This window comes from Ranitomeya imitator, chromosome 2, assembly GCF_032444005.1.
Source record: "Ranitomeya imitator isolate aRanImi1 chromosome 2, aRanImi1.pri, whole genome shotgun sequence".
Classification (NCBI taxonomy): domain Eukaryota; kingdom Metazoa; phylum Chordata; class Amphibia; order Anura; family Dendrobatidae; genus Ranitomeya; species Ranitomeya imitator.
The window spans coordinates 431,895,636-431,917,805 of NC_091283.1; the positions used below are offsets into that span (position 1 = coordinate 431,895,636).

Consider the following 22,170-nt stretch of genomic DNA (forward strand, 5'->3'; position numbering starts at 1 on the left):
CTGCTTTTTCAGGGGAATATGAGGCATAAACCGCCCGGAAAAGATGTTGCTTGCACATAGCCTTATTATTTACTTTGCTAAAGTAGGTGTAACAGTGATAGAATCCCAAACTTTCTGTCCACCATTGGTGATTACTAAGCACAAAGTACTCTGTGACTCTCTGACCTCCATGCATTGTTACATTTTTACTTTTGCATTCTCATACAACTTGCTTTTACCATCCATGACACCTCATCTGCTATATTTAGGTGGAAATTTTTTTTTATAACAAAAATGTTTTCACTTTCCTACCGCAAAGAAAAAAAAAAAAAAATGCTCAGGGCGGCATTCAGTAGTATCTCTGCACTAAGCCTCCCACACGTTTCGCTGTCATTCTGAAACGTGCAACTTTCAGACTGCTGCAAAGACTCAACGTGGAAGTAACAATTTGTGTAGGTGCTGTGCATCCTAATATGACAATATAAGGTTTATTATGCAGTATACTATTAATTTCACAGCTTGCAAATGTGCAGGCTGAGCATATTTTATCATTATTACAAAGTCACGGTCCTTACCATCATCCAAGTAGGCCTGATCCAGGTTCTGCTCTCGCTTAACAGTGACTCCTGAAGGTAAAATTTCCTTCTGCTGTGTGGCTGGAGGACCATTCTTAGGAGACCGCTGGCTGTTGGACTGCTGCTGGATTACAGTCGGATAGTTGGTGGGACTTATTCGTTGTGCTTGGGTTGGTCGTGTAAGACTAGAAGTGAAGTCGGAACACATGATGTGCTGGAACTCTTGGTGGCTTCCACATCTTATCTGATGGTTGGTGGGGGAATAATGGATAACTGGAGATGGCTGAGGGTTGGCTGAAGATTGGACTGGAGAGCTGGTATGCACAAGGACTGATCTATGAGGATCTGGAATGGTGATCTGAGAAGTCACCAGAGCGGGCTGGTGATAGCCTAGTTGACTGGGACTAAGACTTTTGCTTCTTTGGTACATAGCTGCTGATGGGCTTTGCTGTGGATATCTTGAATCTGGTGATGGGAGGCCAGCTCTTACTTGTTGACAGGGGATCAAGTTTGTCACTAAGCAGGAAGAGGAATCACTACCCAGTGGATTCTGGGGGTAGAAGGCTTGTGGCGCTGTTCCTAGCCCAGTGAGTGCGCTGCTCCCAACTATAGAGTGATATTCATCAAGAGGCTCTGTTTTAATGGATGGCACTGAAACAGGCAAAGAAAAAAATAATGCTCCAAACAGTGACAAACCTAAAATATAATGCCCTTCTCAACATTGAAATTTCAACACCAAGTTAAAAATCATAGAGTTATGGAACTCACAAGATCATTAGACATGTTAATGTTAAGCAAATGATACAAAAATGGAAGTAAAATCTTCTAAAATCTGGATCTATTCAGCATCAAGTATAAGCACGAGGTGCAGATAGCATGGCATGTTATCAATAAGGTTAATGGTTGTCTCAAGAATGTTCTGTGGCGCTGAATGCATTTGGGCAAATCATCAAGATTTGCTGATGGCAGCTACCTTTGTAATTGCCAAACAATGATGTCCTAGATGTGCTTGACCATACCACTGGTTCCACTACCAACTCAATGTAATGCTGCGCTGTTAGTGTATCTGGAATGAAGACTAGAGGGGTCTGGCTACCATACATTATGCCACCCCACACTAATACTGGGACTAGGACTGGTGTGACATTCCCTTGTAAAGGCCTCTTCATGGCGTTCCCACGTGGTCTCGTCAGATTCAACAAATGGGGTATAGTGATCCATTCTCTACTGCAAGGGAAATTAAACATCACATGCTATGGCATCACACATTGTCTACACAGACCAGAAGACATTTGTATATCATTGGGCTATGCGCCAGACGTTGAGTTCCTGATGCTCCATTGACCTCACGTCATTGCTCAAAAAGGGTATAGTGGTGGTGAGCAAGATGGCAATGGAGGCTTGTATGGCGGTCTGTCCTCTTCAGCGATAAGTCCCACTATTGTCTTGGATGCAATAATAATGCCTGGAAATTGGTCTGCAGATTATATGGGCAACGCCATGAAGAGGCACTTATGAGGGAACATCACGCCAAACTTACCTAGGGGATTATAGTGTGGTGTGGCATAATGTACAGTAGACAGGCTCATCTTGTCTCCATTCTAGGTGCACTAACAGCTTGGCGTTACACTGACTTGGACGTACAACCAGTGATACCGTCATTTCTCCAAAGTGTCCCAGGAGGCATTTTTCAACACAACAATGTAGGCCACATGTTGCTCTTCCTAATGTGAGCAACCTGCCAGACCTTACCATGCTACCATGCCCTGCAATGTGTCTGGAATTATCTCCCATCTAGTACATCTGGGACATCATGTAAAGGCTTTTATGAGGAATAGTGAAATTATATCCGGAGCCATTTTTCAACATGACAAAGCTAGACTGCATGTTGCTCGTGCAACTGTAAGCAGCCTGCAATGCCTAATCATGCTACCATGGCCTGTGGCGTCTCTGGACTTGTCTCCCATAGGTGTAATTGATTAGCTAAGTTGAAGGTAGCAGCCAGAAGCAGATCTTGATGATTTGCCCAAGTGCATACAGCTCAGCAAAACATTCCTCAGACAGCTTTTAATAACCTTACAGATAGCAGCCAAGTTGTGTAAGTGTGAGAATGTCAGCAGAAGGCTCATACTCTATATTGAATAAAAAAATTTTGCTTCCTTTTTTCATCATTTGTAGATCAGTAACATGTCTATCCAACCTGTGACTTCTATAATTCCACGACTTTTCTTTCTTGGTACTGCATATCAATGCAGAAGGATTGTATTATACAATATTATGTAAAATGAAAGGAGTTTTCCATATTTAAATAAAGTTGTCCCCATTTGATGAAATTTGTGTAAAATAATAAAATCACAACAGGTTTACCCTCCTCGAGTCCATCCCCAGCTTCCCGCCGCTACTGCCTCAGTGTTTTGGCCGCACCTATGACATCATGGCAACAACTGATATCACCAACACAACCGATCATTGAGCTCAACGAATCGGCCAGTGTAGACAACTCGTGTCGCTGAGCTCAGTGATTGGCTGCAGCGGTAATGTGTGCTGTTAACATGATGTCACCATTGTAGTGAAACTACTGAGACAAAAATGGCAGTGGAGAGCTGGTGCTGGACCTGGGGAGGGTGAGCACAATTTGATTTTGTTACTGTACACAAGTTCTGTCATTTGGAGACCAATTTTTTTTTAAAGTGTAAAACTCCTTTAAAATAAGACACTACATTAATATTAAAGGTCACAGTAACTGGATAGTATTACTAGAAAGCAATATATCACAATCATTTTGTTTTCTTTGGCAAGGCTGTATGTTTGCCAGTGCCTTAAATTGTACATCAGGCTGAAGTATGTTGGCGACATGTGAATGGTGCTCCTTAAATGTAATTTTTTTTTTATCATTGCTCAGGTGCTAACCGAGTGTCTTCGGCGTGTGAAAGAGGACTTAAAGAGTAACCATTGTTTTAATTTTTATTTAATAAATAATGACTGATCAATTTTGGCAGAAAAAGAAGGCGATTTCTCTAATAAGATATGTTACGAAGTTGCTTATTTTCATGTGTATTATCCATTCATGAAATGAAAATTTAAACAACGGTTAGTTAGTTACACTTTAAGTAAATATATATGGACGGTCACGTACCTGGCAGGTAAGTAAAGTGCTGCGCCTGGCTTCTTTTTCTTTTCCCATTTATGACATTGAAATTCACTTTCACTGGAGAGTTGATATGTCTGTTGCGATATTCTGGCACCTCCACGAACAACATGCTCTAAACATGACCAGAATGGCAGTCACTTTCTGAAAACCCATGTGCACGCTCACAAACATAGTTAACTAAAATATTCTTATAGATACACTCCTCAACATTGAAATTGCGACACCAAAAAGGAAAACCATGGAGTTATAGAAATCACAGGCTAGATAGACATGTTAATTATACGCAAATGATAAAGAACAGAAACAAAAGTTTTAAAAGATCTCGATTATTCAGTATGGAGTATGAGCGCCTTCTGCAGAAATCCCCACACTTAAAGCCTTGGCTGTTATCAGTGATGTTATTGATGGTTGTCTGAGGAACGTTCTGCTGTGCTGAATGTACTTGGGCAAATCATCAAGATCTGCTGTTGGCAGCACCTTTGTAATTGGCACCCAATGACATCCTAGATGTGTGAGATGTTTTGAAAATTTTGTTTCCATTTCTTATCATTTGCATAACATGTCTATCGATTTTGTGATTTCCATAATTCCACTTTTCCTTGCTTGTGCTCAAACTTTTAGCTCTATCTATCTATCTATCAATCTATCTATCTATCTATCTATCTATCTATCTATCTATCCATAGCTATATAAATAGATATACTGCAGATATATACAATATACATGAAGTCTGTGTGCATATGTACATATATATATATATACAGTACAGACCAAAAGTTTGGACCCACCTTCTCATTTAAAGATTTTTCTGTATTTTCATGACTATGAAAATTGTAAATTCACACTGAAGGCATCAAAACTATGAATTAACACATGCGGAATTATATACTTAACAAAAAAGTGTGAAACAACTGAAAATATGTCTTATATTCTAGGTTCTTCAAAGTAGCCACCTTTTCCTTTGATGACTGCTTTGCACACTCTTGGCATTCTTTTGATGAGCTTCAAGAGGTAATCCCCGGAAATGGTTTTCACTTCACAGGTGTGCCCTGTCAGGTTTAATAAATGGGATTTCTTGCCTTATAAATGGTGTTGGAACCTTCAGTTGTGTTGTGCAGAAGTCTGGTGGATACACAGCTGATAGTCCTACTGAATAGACTGTTAGAATCTATATTATGGCAAGAAAAAAGCAGCTAAGTAAAGAAAAATGAGTGGCCATCATTACTTTAAGAACGGAAGGTCAGTCAGTCCGAAAAATTGGGAAAACTTTGAAAGTGTCCCCAAGTGCAGTGGCAAAAACCATCAAGCGCTACATAGAAACTGGCTCACATGAGGACCGCCCCAGGAAAGGAAGACCAAGAGTCATCTCTGCTTCTGAGGATAAGTTTATCCGAGTCACCAGCCTCAGAAATCGCAGGTTTATAGCAGCTCAGATTAGAGACCAGGTCAATGAGTTCTAGCAGCAGACACATCTCTACAACAACTGTTAAGAGGAGACTTTGTGCAGCAGGCCCTCGTGGTAAAATAGCTGCTAGGAAACCACTGCTAAGGACAGGCAACAAGCAGAAGAGACTTGTTTGGGCTAAAGAACGCAAGGAATGGTCATTAGACCAGTGGAAATCTGTGCTTTGGTCTGATGAGTCCAAATTTGAGATCTTTGGTTCCAACCACCGTGTCTTTGTGTGAAGCAGAAAAGGTGAACGAATGAACTCTACATGCGTGGTTCCCACCGTAAAGCATGGAGGAGGAGCTGTGATGTTGTGGGGGTGCTTTGCTGGTGAAACTGTTGGGGATTTATTCAAAATTGAAGGCATACTGAACCAGCATGGCTACCAAGGCATCTTGCAGCGGCATGCTATTCCATCCGGTTTGCGTTTAGTTGGACCATCATTTATTTTTCAACAGGACAATGACCCCAAACACACTTCCAGGCTGTGTAAGGGCTATTTGACCAAGAAGGAGAGTGATGGGGTGCTACGCCAGATGACCTGGCCTCCACAGTCACCAGACCTGAACCCAATCAAGATGGTTTGGGGTGAGCTGGACCGCAGAGTAAAGGCAAAAGGGCCAACAAGTGCTAAGCATCTCTGGGAACTCCTTCAAGATTGTTGGAAGACCATTTCCGGTGACTACCTCTTGTAGCTCATCAAGAGAATGCCAAGAGTGTGCAAAGCAGTCATCAAAGCAAAAGGTGGCTACTTTGAAGAACCTAGAATATAAGACATAATTTCAGTTGTTTCACACTTTTTTGTTAAGTATATAATTCCACATGTGTTAATTCATAGTTTTGATGCCTTCAGTGTGAATTTACAATTTTCATAGTATATATATATATATATATATATATATATAAGTTGTTTTTTTTTAAACCAGACATTGGAGGCACCATTTAATCTGAGATTATACTCAAGCTCCAATATTCTACTTTCTCCTACTTACAGGCTGACTTTTGTCTTTATCAACTGTGGCTTCTGTCTCCCAAATCTGTTGACCATCTGAAAATAAAAAAAATATATAAAAATATCTATACCGTATATATTCACTTGTTGCAGTAAACGTTTCATAAATCTGAAACACTGGCAGCAAGAATTATATCGCTCGTACAGTATATGGCTTTGCAGGATTCTGATGACAATGGATTTTTTTATATTTTCCCCGTTGTGGAGAGGGCCCTGGAAAATGAATAATTTATTGGATCACACAAACTGTTCTGAGTGTTTTCACTAAATAATCACTTATGTCTGATGGGGGTGTTGAAGACTGAAATTCTCTAATGGCAAAATATTAGGGTTGGCGGCAAAAAAAGGGCTGTAAAATATTAAACAATTATATTAAAACATCCTGCAAACGAGAGCCACAAAATGCGTCATGCATTTAATATGGGTAAGACAAGTGTGAAGGATTGGGATAGAGGAAAACAAATGATACTTTCTGGATTCTTGCAGCTCAAAACAAATAGAAGCCTAGATAATAGATGTGTGACCATTTCTCATTGAGAAGATACATTAAAAGTTTTGATATTAAAGGGATACTCCCAACATAAGAAGCTATGGCAAATTTGACTTTTTGTGAAAACGCTTCTTTGGGCTAATATAGGGATTTACAGTATATAGGGTATCGCCATTCGCCACCTTGGGTTTCATTTCCTAATCCATTGTTCTTCATTGACTCCTGTGACCGAAGCACATTTTATGGAATAAAGAGAACACAGTCAAGTAGCAGAAATGACTTTTCCCACTGTGCAGCAATGTAGACGCTAGGAAACAAAAGCATTTTCATAATTGGGATTTTGTCACAAAAGCAATTTTAAAATGGGCCCTGTCAATTTTTCCTAAGGCCACACTCCCACAATGAGCTTTTGGTGAGTTTTTTATGTTGCAGATTTTCTGCACTATTTCTCCACCTATTAAGTAAATGAAGTGCATTTTTGGGGGGCATTTTTTTTACGTGTTTTTGAACCTGCTTTTTTTGTATCTTGTTGGTGTGTTATGTTTTAAAAAAAGCTGCTTTGTTTTTAATACTTCTTTGACAAAACTTCATTGATACAGTCATGTGTGGATTACATGCGTTTTTGATGCATTTCTGCTGCAGAACCGCATTAAAAACACATGTGTGTGTTTCTTCCTTGCGGATTTTCTGCATCTAATGCAAGTCTATTGGAAAAATCTGCACATAAAAGTCAGCGTACTCACATGAGAAAGTGACATGTTGCAGATTGGAAACATGCACTACAGGTTGTTTTTTACGTAGCCAACATTCGCAGCACTAAAAACTCCCAAAAAAGTCAATGTGGCACATAGCCTAAAGGCGTTGTACTCTACTGCCTGATCTGACACTGGGCGTGAATGGATGTACTCCACTAATACTGTGAATGGGTCATGTTGTAATCAGTGGGTCCCGTGCATGAAACTAGGTGTCAAGACAGTTATGATTGAACCAGTGGTAGCAAAGCCAGGTAAGCTAGAGTTACAACCTAGCTCTACAGGTTCTGATTAGATCGCCTGGCTAGCCCTGCATATAGCCAGGCTAGCTATTCTCCTTAGTCAGTGAGCTCAGGAAAGCTGACCAGACTGGCTGTGTCTTGGAGCTCTGAAGGTCAGTCAGAACAGGGAAGCTGACAAGACTGGATGTGTCTTGGAGCTCTGAAGGTCAGTCAGAACAGGGAAGCTGACAAGACTGGATGTGTCTTGGAGCTCTGAAGGTCAGTCAGAACAGGGATGCTGACAAGACTGGATGTGTCTTGGAGCTCTGAAGGTCAGTCAGAACAGGGAAGCTGACCAGAGTGGATGTGTTTTGGAGCTGAAGGTCAATCAGCTCAGGGAAGCAGACTTGACTGGATGTGTCTTGGAGCAAAGAAGGTCAGTCAGCTCAGGGAAGATGAACAGACTTGAAGTGTTTTGGAGCTGAAGGTCAGTCAGCTCAGGGAAGCAGACCAGACTGGATGTGTCTTGGAGCTCAAGGTCAGTCAGCTCAGGGAAGCTGACCAGGCTGGTTTTGTCTTGGAGCTCTGAAGGTCAGTCAGAACAGGGAAGCTGACAAGACTGGATGTGTCTTGGAGCTCTGAAGGTCAGTCAGAACAGGGACGCTGACAAGACTGGATGTGTCTTGGAGCTCTGAAGGTCAGTCAGAACAGGGAAGCTGACAAGACTGGATGTGTCTTGGAGCTCTGAAAGTCAGTCAGAACAGGGAAGCTGACCAGAGTGGATGTGTTTTGGAGCTGAAGGTCAGTCAGCTCAGGGAAGCAGACTTGACTGGATGTGTCTTGGAGCAAAGAAGGTCAGTCAGCTCAGGGAAGATGAACAGACTTGAAGTGTTTTGGAGCTGAAGGTCAGTCAGCTCAGGGAAGTAGACCAGACTGGATGTGTCTTGGAGCTCAGGGTCAGTCAGCTCAGGGAAGCTGACCAGGCTGGTTTTGTCTTGGAGCTGAAGAGAGAGACAAGCCAGAGTCCCTTTCTGAGAAAAGTCTGCACAGGCTGGTTGCAGAGAACCGCAAGTATCAGTGGTTTCTATGGACAATTGCTGGTTTGTTTGACTGAGCTGGGGCTAGCTCAGCTGTGTATGAGTAGCCAGAGTCTGTTCTGTTTAGTTAGCACCTGGACAAGGCTGGGGATGTTTATGAGTTTGTTTTTGTTGCTGTGCAGCCTGTGTAAAGCAATAAAAACTGCATGTTTTGACCAAAACTTAATTGCCTGTGTAAACACTACCTAAGACCTAATGCCTACCACCAGAAAGCGCAAAACCCTTCACAGCATTATAGGTTAGAAAGGACTCGGAAATAGTGTAATCGGCCAGCATGGTGACTCAGTGGCTAGCACTACTATAGTGCTGGGGTCCTGTGTTCAAATCCCACCAAGGACAACATCTGCAAGGAGTTTGTATGTTCTCTCTGTGTTTACGTGGGTTTCCTCTGGGTTCTCCGGTTTCCTCACACATTCCAAAGACATACTGATAGGGAATATACATTTTGAACCCAGTGGAGGCAGTGATGATAATGTCTGTAAAGGGCTGCGGAATATGTTGGCACTATATAAGCAAAGAATAATAAATAAATAATACATAGCTGAGAATTTCTTTAGCATCTATATATTGCTAAACACAATTGTCACAAAACACCAATTTCTCCTCAAGGGTTAATTAAGCATGTCTTCATTACATGTTCGGCGAGTGACAACTGTGTTCATTTTTTTTTGCACTTTCCCGTTTCCTGTTTTCTTAATAATCTGTTATCTAGTCCTTCTATCTCCGATTTCTGTCATGTGAATCATCAAGTAGAACGATAATGTGGTCTAGCAACAATCCTGGGGGCTGAAAAACCACAAGGGATTTGACAGGTGCAAAAATATTTCATTACTAAGCATATTTTTTAAACATTTGAGAACAAAAATATAGTCGGATTATCAAACCGCACGCCTGTATCAAAGCAATTGCTCGCTCAGAGGATTTATCGTATGTCACAGCATAGTAGAATTAAACTATTTCTGCATCACATGGCAACAAAATAAAGAATTAAAAAAAATCTAATAATTGTCAGCCTGATTATACACGTTAGATACCTGTTTGCCAAAAACTCTCTCCTAACCGTCATTCACCTGCATACTCGTTTGGTCAAGTGCACATGTTTTGTATGAGCGTATGGAAAGAGGGGGAAACTCCGTTGGCTAAAATAACTGAGCTAAATACATGATAACAATCTACAAGCTTCCCTGATTCTGAAGTTCTTTTCTGTTTAGCGATGCGTCGCTCCATTGCAGAAATATTCCCATTTGTGGCTTTTAGAGCACAGCATGTGAAATCTCTGATTATAATACAGCTGGGCATTTCTTCGGAATCTTCTCTGGGCTCATGCGCCTTCACTTTTCCCACCCAGATGCTGCCAATCACAGCTGCAAAGCTTAGCAGCTGATCTAGCAGTGTTTGACACTGCTGAGCTGTGATTGGCAGTGTCTGGGAAGGAGGGGTGGAAGCTCCCACCCCCAAAAAAGACTCTGAAGAAACACCCAGTTGCACTGCAAGCAGAGATTTCACATGCTGCCCTCCAGAAGAAACAAATGTGAATATCTCTGCAGTAGAGCAATACAGCACAAAGTGGAAAAAAGCAGCAGAATTAGTTGAACTCAGGGAATTTTACATAGTGTTTAACTATCATTTATTCAGTAAGTGAGAGGTGCCCTTTAAGACATCCGCTTGTCTATGACTGTCTGACTACCATAATGACTTCTGCATATGAACACACACCGTAAAGCCAGCAGGAACACATATTGCCATCAATACATAAAGTGTATGAAAGCACAAATTTATATTTTACTCTGAAATACTAAGAACCAAAGTGCAATAAAATGAGTCACATGGAGGTTCTGACTCAGAAGGAGAACAGGGAGTTTCTCTTGCCAGACAGATACTTAAAAATCAGAGGCCTTCAACAGGTGATGCCTTTTCTTTCTGAAATTTATTTTTTTCCCAAAAGTAAAAAAAAAAAAATAATAAATTGGTTTCTGAGCAGAACAATCAAGTACAGGCTGGCTTCCATGTGCGCCCCCGTATAGAAGAAAGTGCCAGCACTGCTGGAGTGAATGGTGGATTCCTGTGTTAATTAGGATTTACCATCTGTAAGATTCCAGAAGACTGTGTCACAAAGGAACCTTCCAAAATCTTCCACCCGTCTCCCTGCGTTTCTTATAACCATGGTGACTGGCTTGCAAAAACTCTGTTTCTCAATCAGTAGACTTAGATTTTTCCTGTTTTGCAATGTTTCTTTGGGATATCCCAATTACATCAGAGTTCAAAACAGATTTCAGTATTTTGGAGATTTATGCAATAAGAAAGTAACAGACAGTAAGACATTGGAAATCACAGGGCTCGGGAGCTTAAAGGGTTATTTCTATCATATAAATTGATGACATATTGCTAGGATATGTCATTGCATTATACTCAGTGAAGGTCTGACCTCTGGGACCTCCACCGAATCTGAGAATATTCTTGTACATAAGGGCTGTATTATAGTAGCTATATTCTTCTGCATAGGGGGCAGTATTATAGTAGTTATATTCTTCTGCATAGGGGGCAGTATTATAGTAGTTATATTCTTGTACATAGGGGGCAGTATTATAGTAGTTATATTCTTGTACGTAAGGGCAGTATTATAGTAGTTATATTCTTGTACATAAGGGCTGTATTATAGTAGCTATATTCTTCTGCATAGGGAGCAGTATTATAGTAGTTATATTCTTCTGCATAGGGGGCAGTATTATAGTAGTTATATTCTTGTACATAGGGGCTGTATTATAGTAGCTATATTCTTCTGCATAGGGGGCAGTATTATAGTAGTTATATTCTTGTACATAGGGGGCAGTATTATAGTAGTTATATTCTTGTACGTAAGGGCAGTATTATAGTAGTTATATTCTTGTACATAAGGGCTGTATTATAGTAGCTATATTCTTCTGCATAGGGAGCAGTATTATAGTAGTTATATTCTTCTGCATAGGGGGCAGTATTATAGTAGTTATATTCTTGTACGTAAGGGCAGTATTATAGTAGTTATATTCTTGTATATAGATGCAGAATTATAGTAGTTATATTCTTGTACATAGGGGCAGTATTATAGTACTTATATTCTTGTACATGGGGGCAGTATTATAGTAGTTATATTCTTGTATATAGATGCAGAATTATAGTAGTTATATTCTTGTACATAGGGGCAGTATTATAGTACTTATATTCTTGTACATAGGAGTAGTATTATAGTAGTTATATTCTTGTACATAAGGGCAGTATTATAGTAGTTATATTCTTGTACATAGATGACAGTATTATAGAAGTTATATTCTTGTACATAGGAGCAGTATTATAGTAGTTATATTCTTGTACATAGGGCAGTATTATAGTAGTTATATTCTTGTACATAGGAGCAGTATTATAGTAGTTATATTCTTGTACATAGGGCAGTATTATAGTAGTTATATTCTTGTACATAGGGCAGTATTATAGTAGTTATATTCTTGTACATAGGAGCAGTATTATAGAAGTTATATTCTTGTACATAGGAGCAGTATTATAGTAGTTATATTCTTGTACATAGGGCAGTATTATAGTAGTTATATTCTTGTACATAGGAGCAGTATTATAGTAGTTATATTCTTGTACATAGGGCAGTATTATAGTAGTTATATTCTTGTACATAGGGGCAGTATTATAGTAGTTATATTCTTGTACATAAGGGGCAGCATTATAGTAGTTATATTCTTGTACATAGGAGCAGTATTATAGTAGTTATATTGTATATAGGGGGCAGTATTATAGTAGCTATATTATTGTACATAGAAGCAGTATTATAGTAGTTATATTCTTGTGCATAGGAGCAGTATTATAGTAGTTATATTCTTGTACATAGGGAGCAGTATTATAGTAGCTATATTATTGTACATAGAAGCAGTATTATAGTAGTTATATTCTTGTACATAGGGGGCAGTATTCTAGTAGTTATATTCTTGTATATAGGGGCAGTATTATAGTAGTTATATTCTTGTACATAGGGAGCAGTATTATAGTAGCTATATTATTGTACATAGAAGCAGTATTATAGTAGTTATATCCTTCTGCATATTGGGCAGTATTATAGTAGTTATATTCTTGTAAATAAGGGCTGTATTATAGTAATTATATTCTTGTACATAGGGAGCAGTATAATAGTAGCTATATTATTGAACCAGGGACTGCACCACGCCAGGAGCCGGTGAGTATAAAGCAGTACACGATATTCACCAGTTCTCCGCTCCACTGACGGCCGCCAATGCGTCTTCCCTGTCCTCTGCATTGATGCTCAGGTCAGAGGGCGCGATGACGCGATTAGTGTGCGCGCCGCCCTAGGCCTGGGCGTCGGTGCGGAGGACGGGGAGGACGCAGCGGCGGCCGTCGGTAGAACGCGGACCGGTGAATATAGCAAGTGCCGGGGGCCTGAGAAGTGACTGTCATTTTTTTTTTTTTTTAAATCGCAGCAACAGCATATGGGGCAAATGTAATCACCAATCGACCAAACCACTGCACGACCAGCTCTATCCTTACCTATAATATCCTCACCCATCCCTTGTAAATTGTGAGCCCTCGCGGGCAGGGTCCTCTCTCCTCCTATACCAGTTGTGACTTGTATTGTTCAAGATTATTGTACTTGTTTTTATTATGTATACCCCTCCTCACATGTAAAGCGCCATGGAATAAATGCGCTATAATAATAAATAATAATAATAAATATTGTACATAGAAGCAGTATTAAGGTAGTTATATTCTTGTACATAGGAGCAGTATTATAGTAGTTATATTCTTGTACATAGGAGCAGTATTATAGTAGTTATATTCTTATACATAGGTTGTATTATAGTAGTTATAGTCTTGTATATATGGGCAGTATTATAGTAGTTATATTTTTGTACATTATTTTTGTACATTACTACTATTATGGTAGTTATATTCTTGTAAATAGGAGCAAAATTATAGTAGTTATATTCTTGTATATAGGGGGCAGTATTATAGTAGCTATATTCTTGTAAATAAGGGCATTGTTATAGTAGTTACATTCTTGCACATAGAGGGCAGTATTATAATAGTTATAGGGGGCGAGTCATCAAAATTTTTACATCTGGCATAAAACGATTCTTAAAGTAGCAAAATTTTTGTGCAAAATAATATTGCTCAAAAATGTTGCAACTTTTCTCATCGTACCCTCCTATCTCCACCCACTTTTCCTTCTTTTTCCTCCTCTTTCCCTCTCTTTAACTTTTTCTCTTTCTACCTACTTCTTCTACTTAGTGACATTCTTTACTAAAATAAACAACTAAATATAGCTAGTAGTGCATGATTGCCTTCGCTGTTGTTTATATGTTTCAACAATGAAAGTTATTATTGCTAATTTGAAAGTGATATCATTGGCATTGGCCAATAGCACCCGGAACTCGCTGAGACTTTCTCTTCCTGTCTGAACTATGGGTTGTACTCTATTGAGTTTAATAACTATGTCTCAGCACCATTCCATTGTTTGTATTGTTTATTTGCTTCAATAAACTTGATTTATACAAAAAAAAAATGTTGCAACTTTTGGCGGTCTTACACCAGTATGAAGCAACTTCGCCAAAATGGGAGTAGCTTAAGTGGAGCTAGGTGCGGGACAAAACTCAGCTACGTCCACCCATTAAACTCACCAAAAGTGTTGGCTTTTTTACCTTTATACTCTACCTTAGTCCTTAACCCGACTGGCATTTCTTGTACATTAGGGGGGACTATTGTAGTAAACACTTCATTCTAAAACTTGTCCAGTATGTGAGTAAACACGTCTTTAAAATTTATTTAGAACACCTCCAAGATCCATAACAGACAATAAATTACATTGATGTATTTCGAACCAATTGTTCTTGGTCTTGGCTACAACTTAGAACAATTCGTTAGAAACATGGTCATACCCTGATAAGCAGGTAAAATAGTAATAATACTTACTGAGTAAGGTAATAATGAGTGTAGATTGTGAACCCTGGTATGTACAGGGACTGATAAGATTATATATATATATATATATATATATATATATATATATATATATATATATATAGATAGATATATATATAGATAGATAGATGTAGATAAATCTATCTATAGAGAGAGAGAGAGAGAGAGAGAGAGAGAGAGATACAACAGGTTTGGAAAGCATTCAGATCCCTTTAAATTTTTCACTCTTTGTTTCATTGCAGCCATTTGGTAAATTCAAAAAAGTTCAGTTTTTCACATTATAGTACACTGCACCCTATCTTGACCGAAGAAAACAGAAATGTAGAAACTTTTGCAAATTTAATAAAAAATGAAAAACTGAAATATCACATGGTCATAAGTATTCCGATCCTTTGCTCAGACACTCATATTTAAGTCACATGCTGTCCATTTCCTTGTGATCCTCCTTGAGATGGTTCTACTCTTTCATTGGAGTCCAGCTGTGTTTAATTAAACTGATAGGACTTGATTTGGAAAGGCGCACACCTGTCTACATAAGACCTCACAGCTCACAGTGCATGTCAGACCAAATGAGAATCATGAGGTCAAAAGGAACTGGCCAAGGAGCTCAGAGACAGAATCGTGGCAAGGCACAGATCTGGCCAAGGTTACAACAGAATTTCTGCAGTACTCAAGGTTCCAAAGAGCACAGTGGCCTCCACAATCCTCAAACGGAAGAAGTTTGGGACCACCAGAAGTCTTCCTAGACCTGGCCGTCCAGCCAAACTGAGCAATCGTGGGAGAAGAACCTTGGTGACAGAGATAAAGAAGAACACTAAGATCACTGTGACTGAGCTCCAAAGATGCAGTAGGGAGATGGTAGAAAGTTCCCAAAGTCAACTATCACTGCAGCCCTCCACCAGTTGGGCCTTTATGACAGAGTGGCCGGACGGAAGCCTCTCCTCAGTGCAAGACCTATGAAAGCCAGCATAGTATTTGCTAAAAAACACATGAAGGACTCCCAGACTATGAGAAATGAGATTCTTTGGTCTGATGAGATGAAGATAGACCTTTTTGGTGATAATTTTAAGCGGTATGTGTGGAGAAAACCAGGCACTGCTTATCGCCTGCCAAATACAATCCCAACAGTGAAACATGGTGGTGGCAGCATCATGCTATGGGAGTGTTTTTAAGATGCAGGGACAGGATGACTGGTCGCCATTGTAGGAAACATGAATGCGGCAAAGTACAGAGATATCCTGGATGAAAACCTCTTCCAGAGTGCTCTGGACCTCAGACTTGGCCGAAGGTTCACCTTCCAACAAGACAATGACCCCAAGCACTCAGCTAAAATAACAAAGGAGTGGCTTCAGAACAACTCTGACCATTCTTGACTGGCCCTGACCTAAACCCAATTGAGCATCTCTGGAGAGACATGAAAATGGCTGTCCGCCAACGTTCACCATCCAACCTGACGGAACTGGAGAGGATCTACAAGGAAGAATGGCAGAGGGTCCCCAAATCCTGGTGTGAAAAACTTGTTGCATCATCATTGGAGATGAGCTCCTCAAATTCCCTACAGCCTTTTACATGTTGCAAGGGAGTGAGTCTTTGTGTTCCCAGTGATCTGGCACGGGCTAAGTGCACACAAGAGTATTTTCGGTTTTGGTGCTGTCTGTAAGATCTCAGTTTTTTCACTGGCAGAGCTAAAAAATACGGTTATTCAATTGGCACAGACCGAATGTCCATGAAAAAAATTGTAGCGTGCACTATTCTCTTCTGTATTTCGAATGAGACTTTCCCATTCACGTCTGTGGGTTCGAAACACGTTGCTGAATCCACTGTGATTATGGAATCTCTTTTTGGAAATTCGTGAAGCTGGAATCCTTCCCTTTTTTTTGTGGGCTCATGCAGACAACCGTATTTTGGGTCTGAGTGTGTCCAAGAAAACATTGGATCGCACTGGGACTGATGTTATTCTATGAGGATGTGCACACATCACTGGTCCGAGGAAAAAAATCGCTGAGTTGGATCCAATATTTCGACCATACAAGTAACCCTGGTGATCTAGTGGCAGAGAATAATGACACGTTGAGGAAGGCCTCATTAAAAACTAGGCCCAATGTAAAGGAGCCGGTCTCCTAGACTTGTAATGCCCATACACGAAGTGTAAAAATGACAAACATGTCACATCATTCCCAAGAAGACTCATGGCTGTACTAGCTCAAAAGGGTGCTTCTACTAAATACTGAGCAAAGGGTCTGAGTACTTATGACCATGTGATATTTCAGTTTTTCTTTTTTAATAAATTTGCAAAAAAATCTACATTTCTGGGTTTTTTTTCAGTCAAGATGGGGTGCAGAGTGTACATTAATGAGAAAAAAATGAACTTTTTTTGAATTTACCAAATGGCTGCAATGAAACAAAGAGTGAAAAATGTAAAGGGGTCTGAATACTTTCCATACCCACTGTATATCACACTATATAAATAACGGGAACTAAACATTAGTTAATGACTCACCAGGTGTTTTCTCTGTGAATACAACTTTGGATTCAGCTGTGAAGTTTTGCCCAGTCAAAATCATCTGCTGCCCTCCATACACAAGACAACTGTCAATATCCTGCCTCTCCACTAGAGGGAGCTCATGAGCTGATCGTTGAGCTAAGGAAAAAGACGAAAAACAAATTATAAATTTATGCTCAATATCTGATCTGTGAGCAAGCATGGGCTGCTATGTTTGCAAATGGTACAGACCAAAGTAATACTTTTTTATTTTCTTTCTTTTTGTGATGACCGATGAGTTATTATTATTATTATTATTTATTTATATAGCACCATTAATTCCATGGTGCTGTACATGAGAAAGGAGTTACATACAGGGTTATAGATATCGATTACAGTAAGCAGGTTTACATTGACAGACTTGTACAGAGGGGAGAGGACCCTGTCCTTGCTGACTTACATTCTATGGGATAGTGGGGAGAGACAGAAGGTAGGGGCGAGGCAGCGGCTCTGGCGATGGCGAGGCGGTGGCTCTGGCGATGGTGAGGCGGCAGAATGGTTATTGCAGGCTGTAGGCTTTCTTGAAGAGATGGGTTTTCAGGTTCCGTCTGAAGGATCCGAGGGTGGTGGATAATCGGATGTGTTGAGGCATGGAATTCCAGAGGATGGGGGATATTCGGGAGAAATCTTGGAGGCGGTTGTGTGAGGAACGAATAAGTGTGGAGGAGAGTAGAAGGTCTTTGGAGGATCGGAGATTACGTGAGGGAAGATATCGGGAGATTAGTTCAGAGATATAGGGAGGGGACAGGTTGTGGATGGCTTTGTAGATCAGTGTTAGTAGTTTGAACTGGATTCGTTGGGGAATTGGGAGCCGATGGAGGGATTTGCAGAGGGGAGAAGCAGGAGAGTAGTGAGGAGAGAGGTGGATTAGCCGGGCAGCAGAGTTGAGGACAGACTGGAGTGGTGCAAGAGAGTTAGCGGGGAGGCCACAGAGGAGGGTGTTGCAGTAGTCGAGGCGGGAGATGATGAGGGCATGCACAAGAGTTTTGGTAGATTGTGGGCTGAGGAAGGAACGGATTCTGGCAATATTTTTGAGTTGGAGGCGACAGGAGGTGGCAAGAGTTTGGACGTGCGGTTTGAAGGACAGGGCAGAGTTGAGAGTTACCCCGAGGCAGCGGATTTCAGGTGCGGGAGAGAGCGTGATGCTGTTTACCATAATAGATAGGTCAGGTAGGGGGGATACGTGAGATGGGGGAAAGATGATGAGTTCAGTTTTGTCTACATTGAGTTTTAGGAAGCGAGAGGTGAAGAAGGAGGATATGGCTGATAGACACTTCGGGATTCTGGACAGCAGAGAGGTGACATCTGGGCCAGAGTGATGCAGATTGTCTGACCGAACCCACACGTAGGAGAAAAAAAACCGAATGTAGAAATAGTTAAGTAGTCCCCAAAATGTTTGTGTCTGTGTTTCATTAAAAAGCAGTTAGTGGGCTGCCAATAGAGACCCACTTGTCAGGCAATAAAAAGTGACCCTCCCAGCCAAGGTTTTCCCGAGAAATGATCTCAGTGGACTGAGCCAGACTGTGATCAACATGCCTTGACTTGCACAACCGCTCATACGCAGCGGCTTCTGACACTCGCAGCATAATAACGGCACAGATGGAGTTTTTCTGCTCAACGTAGCAATTCCGGAACACAAAAAGTGTGACGATATTGCACTGGAATACACTTTAAATGCATTTTTTTAATACATTCTAAAATCTAAACTTTAAAGGCCGGCTCTATGGGCATTTACAATGTTTTCCAGAAGGGTCATAGTTCACCTATCCATTGGATATGAGCGCCTCAGATTCCCTACAGCCTTTTACATGTTGCAAGGGAGTGAGTCTTTGTGTTCCCAGTGATCTGGCACGGGCTAGGTGCACACAAGAGTATTTTCGGTTTTGGTGCTGTCTGTAAGATGTCAGTTTTTTCACTGGCAGCGCCAGAAAAAACTGTTATTCAATTGGCACAGGCCGAATGTCCGCGAAAAAAATTGTAGTGTGCACTATTCTCTTCTGTATTTCGTATGAGACTTGCCCATTCACGTCTGTGGGTGCGAAACGCGTTGCTGAATCCACTGTGATTATGGAATCTCTTTTTGGAAATTCGTGAAGCTGGAATCCTTCCCTTTTTTTGTGGGCTCATGCAGACAACCGTATTTTGGGTCTGAGTGCGTCCAACAAAACATTGGATCGCACTGGGACCGATGCTATTCTATGGGGATGTGCTGAGTTGGATCCAATATTTCGACCATGCAAGTCCGTGAGTCCATAGAAAATATCGGGTGTAGATTTCCACGGATGGACAGAATGGAGATGTTAAAGACATTTTTTTTTTCTCTATCTTCTCATCCAAGAGAAGGGGACCACACTATGGTCACACTGTAATCAGAGTGTGATTAGTACAATTGGCCCAATTCTCTCGTTTGCCTACGCCTCCCAAAAATTGGATCCCTTAAGAATTAACCTTTAAAAAATCTGATACTTGGAAATTAATTATTGGGATGATATTAAAAAAAGTCCTCATCTGTTTTGTGCATTGTCATTTTCTACTAAAGATTGGAAAGTTTCTCTGTACACAGTATATTGACTAGTAATCAGTGCTGGGGGCATGGTTGGACTAGGAAGAAAGCGACAGTTTAGACCTCTAGTGATAATCTCCTGCTGATAAAACAATGATTTTATTGAAACAGAAAAACACAGCCCAGTAAGTGACATATACCTGGAATCAGGATCTCAACCCCTACATTATGCCGCTCTCGGATTACAGAGCTAAAACCTGCTGACAGATTCCCTTTAAAATGGGAGGGTGTAGGACTACATTGGAAAAAGAAGACAATGTCACGGTCAGTAAGTGTGGCTTGTACTTACAGCACTCTATGGGGTTGGATGCTGCCTGCAGAGAGACAATCCTGCCGCTGGCTTCGGGAATGTGCACTCGGAAGACAAGTCGCACTCGAGTGTTCTTCCTCCCAATGTCTGTTTCGCCTTTTCTCAGCTCGATGTCAGCATTTTTTAGCTTCAATATCCCAGCACAATCAATTCTACCAAAAAAAGATGACATTATTACGACAATAAATCCTGAGCGCATCTAATCGAATCTCAGATATCAAAGTGCCTAAAAAAATTGTTTCACCCCAAACAGGAGAAAAATGGAATGTCAGCTAAGAGTTTTCTAGTGCAGTTTAATGGCTAATTGGTCACCATGGGTAACAGCACTTTTCTCTTTATCTGTCGCAGATGCACCAATGATATGACTAATCCAAATAATGACTTGTGCTCATGATAGTAATGGGTATTTTCTCTGCTGCAGATCTACCAGTTCTCTGAGTGCTTAGCTGTGTATAACCCTGCCCACACCACTGATTGGCCACTTTCTGTGTACACTGTGCATAGGCAGCAAGCTGCCAATCAGTGATGTTGTGCCCTATCCTACATGCTCCACAGTAATGATTTTGAGCTGTTCAGTAAAAGTTTGATTGTTGAACAACATTTAATGTCCCCTGGATTGTGTGCAGCGGTTTCTGAGGATGGACGCCTGGAGCCAGCAGTGCGTGCAAGAGCCGCAGCCCACCCATGACTACCTCAAACGGGCACCTTACAGTAGGACGACTACAGGGCGCGAAACAACTAGTCCCATAGTGATAATCTCCTGCTGATAAAATAATAATTTTATTGAAACTGCTACAAGCAACCTAGTAAGTGACATATCGCTGGAATCAGGGTCTCTGACCCTACATCGTGCTGCTCTCAGATGAAATAGCAAACACCATCTGTCAGATTACCTTTAAGCAAAAAGGCTGGTAGGACCTTGGAACATTGCTGTGTTGGAAGTCCATGACCAGTACACGGAGGCTGGGAGGTCAGTGTGAACCTAGCCGTGAAAGCGTCGGGCCAACATGACTACAACTGAACATCTGATTGTTTTTTGACCGCTACCAATAATTTATCCATGTAAACTTATATTTCAATTGACATTGAAAAGGGAAAAGTTACAGGGGACGTCCACAAAATCTCACAAATACGAGTCTACAGTATGTATGTTTGCAAAGTTAGAAAAGCATATCTTAATCTACAGGCTTACGTTGCTCTCATATTGTTCTTTGGCTCCAGCGGTAACTCCAGGACTTTGGTGTTCCCTACAATCTTTTCATAGCTGGTGGTAGTAACCGTTTTTCCTGTAATACGATGGACCTGATAGAAAGCATGTGGCTTTAGGATCCGTTCGTCTGCGGTACCAATGAAGGTCTGCAGTCCCAGAGGCTTGTTTTCCATGTAGCCATGAAGCTGTGGAAATAGTAATGAATGAAATGTTGTATGAAAACAAAACACAGTGTAAGGCCGGGGTCACACGAGCAGATGAAACTGGGGCGATTTTCATCCATACTGTCATCCGTGTGTCCATTTTTACATCTGTTTTTTATATATGTACATTCAAAAATGCAAAGAATCAAATACAATTTCCTAGGTTAATTATTGGAAATGTATCCGTAAAAGTTGGATGCAACGTGGATGATCCGATTATTTTTTTTGTGCACCCATAGATTAGGATAAAATTAGTGCATTCTGCGATTTTGTTCACAAGGTCACTGAAGGTCCTAGGTGAAAAAAAAATGTAATCTGAACAGCCCAATGGAGTCACATTGGTCAGTGTGCTATCTTGTTTCTACATGGACAGCACATACCCAGGTCTGGACTGGCTGGCTGGAGCACAGGAGAATTCTCCGGTGGGCCGCCACCCTCTTATATGAACAGTACTTGGCACAATATACTTGAAAGGCAGAATCTTATTCATTTACCAATTTACCCAGTCCATTGTTATGTAAATTTGTGATTGATGATAATGTCACATTTGCATGTAAATAAAAGTGGGGCCCTGGAGTTGCTTACTGGTGGGTCCTTGGCTTCCCAGTCCGACACTGCACACAACCATATTATACTCTCATCTCA

The 22,170-nt window shown here is 40.7% G+C and overlaps 1 protein-coding gene across 2 annotated transcripts in view; it reads right to left on the minus strand.

Annotated features, from left to right (window-relative positions):
* Positions 1-22,170, minus strand: part of NFATC2 (nuclear factor of activated T cells 2) — a 105,346-nt gene that overhangs the window by 36,091 nt on the left and 47,085 nt on the right. For both annotated transcript variants that reach the window (XM_069750891.1, XM_069750892.1), the window contains exons 4-9: positions 21,305-21,507; positions 20,092-20,264; positions 17,198-17,338; positions 6,145-6,200; positions 3,691-3,817; positions 555-1,205 (exon numbers count right to left, since the gene is read on the minus strand). In XM_069750891.1, the coding sequence (XP_069606992.1) occupies positions 555-1,205; positions 3,691-3,817; positions 6,145-6,200; positions 17,198-17,338; positions 20,092-20,264; positions 21,305-21,507 (1,351 nt within the window). The remainder of the gene's footprint in view (positions 1-554; positions 1,206-3,690; positions 3,818-6,144; positions 6,201-17,197; positions 17,339-20,091; positions 20,265-21,304; positions 21,508-22,170) is intronic.